This window comes from Buteo buteo, chromosome 24, assembly GCF_964188355.1.
Source record: "Buteo buteo chromosome 24, bButBut1.hap1.1, whole genome shotgun sequence".
Taxonomy (NCBI): Eukaryota; Metazoa; Chordata; class Aves; order Accipitriformes; family Accipitridae; genus Buteo; species Buteo buteo.
The window spans coordinates 19023691-19029690 of NC_134194.1; the positions used below are offsets into that span (position 1 = coordinate 19023691).

At 41.0% G+C, this 6000-nt stretch overlaps 1 protein-coding gene across 3 annotated transcripts in view; it reads left to right on the forward strand.

Moving 5' to 3' along the window:
• Positions 1-5130, forward strand: part of RANBP17 (RAN binding protein 17) — a 165036-nt gene extending 159906 nt beyond the window's left edge. The window contains exons 27-28 of one of the 3 annotated variants that reach the window (XM_075057115.1): positions 1138-1265; positions 4352-5057. In XM_075057115.1, coding sequence (XP_074913216.1) covers positions 1138-1265; positions 4352-4448 — 225 coding nt within the window. In that variant the 3' untranslated portion in view covers positions 4449-5057. Of the gene's footprint in view, positions 1-1137; positions 1266-4351 lie in introns of all 3 variants that reach the window. The other 2 variants (XM_075057116.1, XM_075057114.1) reach the window with 2 other exon arrangements.
• The last annotated feature ends 870 nt before the right edge of the window (positions 5131-6000 follow it).

Sequence of the window (6000 nt, forward strand, 5' to 3'; positions counted from 1 at the left end):
TTTGCCAAGCAGACATTAAAGCAAACACTTTCTATAATCCTGCTGAGTTGTCAGGGCTTAGCGTTAGTGTTTCAGTTTTACATTTTCTTTTGTTATCCCATATTTTTCTCTGTGTATGGAAGAGCTGTAATTTTGATGGAGCAGATGTGTGTTTAATTTGAGATTTGTTTAAGGTTTAAACCTCTTAAAGGTTTTAAAAAAATCTGGCAAACAAATCCCAGACTTCTGTGCTTTCTGATACTCTGTATGACACCCTACAAGTTACATTAACTTCAAAAGTGTACTAAATTTTGCATACTAAAAACTGATTTTCAGCCTACCTTTAGCAAGTTATCTTGTTATACACCTGAAATTTGGGGAATGCCCACAATATTCCTCTTGACTGCAATATCAGACTGCTCAGAAACTTTGCCAGGTACTTGGGCACAGGTTCATCAGAATGGTTCATTCTCCTCTGAATAATTGTCTGTATCAGTGCTTATACCATGGATGTGCTTATGCCCAAGGCCATAAGAGTTTGACTGACACAGCCAATATAATAAAGACTAAACAGGATTATATGACTTGCTTGGCTGTAGTAGTAGGCTAGTGGATAACACTAGAGGTCCCCTCCTGTTCTGTATTTCTGGACTGAGCCAAAATTTTCCTAAGGTGATAAAAAGTTCTATTTTAACTAGTCTATAGGTCTGCCAGAATATAATGGGAATAGTAATATAGAAAATCATATAGATTACTTAGCTTCTAAAGAAACGAAGGTGACTCTGTCTCATCACAGCACCGAAGCGATCAGAGCCCACAGCAAAGTGCACAAACTTGCACCATTCTGAAAAGACTTGAAAAGTAGTCAAGGATGTTTCTGCTGCCTCTTGTAGGTGGCTTTCTGTACTGGAGCTGGTCGGGTGGCCAACACCCGCTGGTAGAGTGGCACCTCACCCGTTACCGCTAAACTTCAGTCCTGATCTACTGAAACTCTGATCAGTTTGATATCTTCAAAGTGATCTACTGCTGGTGCAGTTAGGAAGGCAGCATCTGAAATCCGATTCAGACAGACCTCAAGAGCCCTCCAGGTGTAGGTGAGTAACTCTGGGTTTAAATTTCCAAACCTCATCTTTAATATTCTCGGCTTTGCTATCCTAGTACTTCAGTGAACTGAGGGCAACCTTGATAACCAGCCAGCCTGACAACAAACGTGAAGTCCTTGACCACTGCTTCAGGAATCTTATGGAAGGAGTCGAGCAAAACCTTTTGGTAAAGAACAGAGACAGGTAAGTTCGTAACACATACGCAAGCTGAAAAAATAAAAGACAATTGGAAACTTCAACTGGAAAAAATTCTAACATAGGAAGTATTCCAGGTAGCCTTAAACTGCAGTTCCTTTTGAAAGAAAGATAATACCCTATCAAAGAATTCATCCCTAGGTTTAACAGTTAGAGCCTGAACTTTTGATCATTATGTATTTTCTTGGTCAGAAATGTATTTCCTAATTGAACCCCAAAGTCAAGGTTTGCCAGGCTGGCAGCTGCCGCTTTTTCACTTGGGAAAAATTGCCTCATTTCAGCAGGTGAGCCTTGGAGCTTCCTTTTCCAACCTTAAAGCCCTCTGATAAAACACTCACTTCAGCCTCCAGCAGTGCTGTCACTCTGACAGAGCCTTTTCTTGCTGGTGTTGGGGTCAAGCAACTGCTTGTGAAATGGCAGAATGAGAAGGGATCCAGTGGGGCCACTTATGCATTGTAGATAAATGAGGCGAGGATTATTTTTTTCTTGTAACATGAATCACAAATTCACCCAATCTTGCCCTCATTTGAAAAACAGAATAGAAGACTTCACAAAAGAAATGGCGAGTTTGTCTGCATTTAATGTTCACACTAGTGTTTTGTTACTAGCTAGCTGCGTTTTCTCTTCCGTGTGCGTTATTCAACCAAAGCAAACCGTGAAAAGTACAGAGACACAATCTAAGTCCAGGCTGTGGAACTTCCTGGGAAGCTTGAAACAAACTGGAAAGGGAGAGAAGTGGTGGCTAAAACCATTTGGTGATTTAATTTCTCTGACTTCTTCTCTGTTCATTGGTGTGAAATTTATGTTGAATTTATTTAATTCTTAAATAGTTTTGCATTAATCATGGTCTCCACAATTTTGTTTCATTTTCCTATTAAATTCTGGTACTAAAGGTGTAAGTTCCTTATGGCCTGACTGTGGATGGTAGCCAGAGACAGGGGAATTTGGAAGCAAACCCAGAGCAGCACAGAGATCACATCCATGGCACTAATAAATCAGACAGACTTTCTGTGTAACTTGTATTATGGATCAGCAGAGAAGCTGGCGAAAAGGCAGAGAGCCACCGGGAAGGAGGAGAATGCCTGTTAAAACAAAGAAAAACTGAGCTGACAGTGGCGGGCTGTAGGACATAGTCTGACCTTAGAGCTGTAAATGCCAAGAGGTTTCATTTGCCTCAACAGTCCTTCAGGATTTGGAAAAAAAACCTAAAAATTAAAAACTGAGTAAAACTCGTTCTTATAACTAGGTCATTTCTTAGCTCCATATCTATTTCTGTTTGTTGAAGGCAAGCAGTCCTTAAGATAACATTGTTTTCTGAGAAGACCATACTTTGATCTGCATTTTCTCTGAGCTGCCTTACTGTGAGAACTCCAGACCTGAAGGACAGAAGGGCAGATCATCCTTCGATGATCCAGCCTGGGCTCAGGGAAGCCGGCCGGGCAGGCAGCCGAGCTGCCCCGGCACCTCCAGGCAGGAGGGAGAGTGGTGGGGCAGCGTGGGGAATCCAGCTCTGCTGCCTGGGCTCTCCTGTTCAGGGCGAGCACGGAGGCTTCCATCACTGGGGCTGCCAGCAGAGAGTAGGTTTGGCAAATGCTAGATTCAAATATCCGTGGATTTAGAGAGGGTTTTCATCTCGAAGCACTCTCAGATAGGCAGTGGTGCGGAAGCTCTCGGAGAGCTTTTGTGGAAGTGCAGGCAGGGAGAGATGGGTGCAGGTGTGAGGGGGATAGAGAGATTTCGGTCGAACGAGCAGCTCGTCTGTCTCAGTAGCATCCGCCTGTCTAACTTGGGAAGACTTTTAAGCCATCACTTCCCCAACAAGCAGCATGAGTTAATAGGATGGCTTTTCCGTTTTCAGCTCTTGATTTGTAATCCTTCGCAGATTTATTCTGTGGAACGGGAGGCTTCTTTTAACTGTGATTGTTTAAAATTGAGCAGAAATCAATTTCCATTAGTAAGGAAATAAGCACAAACGTAAAAAATTATGAATAGAATAAAGAATAAACTCATAATTGCATCCTGTATTTCCACACACAGCAAGCTCCAGCTCACCACACTGCTGCTAGACGTACCCATAAAGTACAGTACAGTGGAGGCAGGCAGGAAGGATTATTACCCCTGGTCCTGCAAAGAGACCTTTGCTGAGATCCCATCAGTTTTGCAAGCACCTGTCCTCACAGTCCTTTGCAGGAAGGAGCCCTAAGGAGCCGTTCTTCGGGAAACTTTATTAGCTTCGCTATAGTGAGCCAGCAAAGTCTGACACAATCAAAGCGAAGAGCATTGAGGCAGCAAACAAAAGAACATTTGAAAAACCCTAAATGGAGGGTGCAGTATATGCCTGGCATTTCAAATCTTTTTTGTGTGTGTGTGATTTTTGGGTTGGTTTTGTTTTTTTTTAAATCCATACATGAGATGTGATACATGGCAATTAAACATTTCAGGTAAGGATAGACCAAGGGAGTAGATCAGATTTGGGCTGTCACACAGGCTGAGTCAGAGTTGTCACAGAAGCTGAGTCAGAGTTGTCGTTCAGTCTCAGGTGTGATGCCACCGGGCGGATTTCACGTCCTACACCTGCCGGTAGCGAACTGTTGGGGAATAGTTTTGTGAATCCATTCTGTGCCAGATGGGCGATGGTACCGCGTTTCACTGGGAGACAGGTTGAACTCTGACACCGCTCATGAGCGAGGAAGGTAGGTCTGGGAGAGTCTGGCCATGACGGCCATCTGGACGTGTCCCAGAGAGCCCTTTGCTGGAGGTTTGGGAGAAAGGACGTGTTCCGAGTCACGTGAGATGGAAAGGTTTCTCGTTGCATTCATTTCCCAGCTGACTTTTAAAATGTTTCACGCTGCTGGTAGGCTGAGTTTATAATGCTGCCCATACGTGTTTATATGCTCACAGTTATTTTATAGGACTGGTTTTTGAGGACACCTAGTGATTTTGGTCGTGAGTTTTCCTCTGGTTTTATTTCAATTTAAAATTTACATTATAGTTATTCTTTTTACCGATTCTTGAAATACATCTCTCGGTATCAGGTCTCCTTTAACCAAACATTTGGGGTTTCTTTTTCCCAGGTTCACTCAGAATATGTCCGTCTTTCGAAGAGACATGGCTGAAGCTCTGCGCAGCGAAGGGGCCTCAGATCCCGGCAGTTTAGATATGATGAGTTGACAATGACTTTGGAAACACAGCACTGACTAATAAACCAACTCTGAAAGTTTTCGGACCCTGTTATATTGTTAGATAGATTTTTGACCCTTGTGAAAACTATTTTTTTAAGATATCTTCTGCCTTTTTATATCTCTGGCCTAAATGGAAGGATTTATAATAGTGAAAACAACGGAAAATCAGCCTTAGTTTGAAGAACGTTTTCAGCCTTTCTTATCAAAATTTATTTTCCTGTTATTTTATCTTTATGAAACAGTGTAGAAACAGTACTTAACCAAAGAACAAAATAAATATGCATTCCTTCTAAACTTGTATCAGTTAATGATTCTCAGTTCTACACATAATAGTAAATAATATCTCATCAGTTAAAAACTCAGAGCTCACTCTGAGGTCATATTTGTTTGAAAATTAGATGAAAGCGAGTACAAATTTTATATGACATCTTTTTGAAATAATAAAATTACTATTTTTCTACAAAACGTTACATATTTCTTTTCAGCACTGGCGGTTAATGACAATGTGGACAGCAAAGTAGAAGACTAAAAATGAGCAGTTTAGGCTATAAAGTATAGCAAGAAAATTGAGAATGTTGCACGTAATAAAGAGATGATGGAGCAAGCCTTAATGAAGTACCGATGATATTTTAATTTCACAAGTACGTATTTTGCAGGTCTTTGGAAATTAAAAAAAACACAGAAGAAAATAAAGTTGTTAAAATACTGTTTGAAAAGAATAATATCTATCCACCACTACAAAAAGGAAAGCAGATAGTTACCAAGACTTACGGCCCATATTTAAACTGCGTGTGGCACAATGAAGATGAACGCATGCGTCTGAAACAGCAAATTCAGCAGATTTGTCTTCACCTCCCAGAGATCGTAAAGAGTTCGGTGTGTACCGGAACAAAATCCCGCCTCCAGTCCAAAGCTCGCACTTGCACTTGCCACCCAGGTTTTTGGGGAACAATTAGTATCGTTCTGTGGTGGGCAGGAGGTCCTGTGTGGGCTGAGGAAATACATAAATGAACTGAAGCAAGTTTTAACAAAAACTAGAACTATTAAAGCAATAAGCCAGTTAGTTTATCATGTAGAAAAGCTATTATGTGCAATTACAAACTACTGGTATTGGGTTTGAATTGGATTTTTCTTTTTTTTTCTTACGTAAATAATGGATTGCATGTGTTTTTCATGCTTGCTTACATTTGCATACTTAGTAATATTTCACCACTGTTTAGATAAGAATGGGAATTTTTAGTTGTGGCCAACAGGGAGGAAAAGTTCATACCTATATTTCTTACAGCTTTTTTCCATTTTTTTTTCTTTGCAACCGTTACTTTTCTGCACATTTTTAAATTGCAGGAACTAAATCTGAGCGGAAGTAATTTTGTTAAGCAGTTTTCTGTTTACATTTAAGCTCAGCTGGAGAAGGTATTTAATCTGCAGCCAAAGGGTCTGATTTCCAGGAGTGCTGAGCACTTGAGAAAATAATCAGTTGAGGTTACTGAAGAGCTGCAGATTTGGGGTTTTCCCACATGCGACCTGATGCCGTGTGCTGA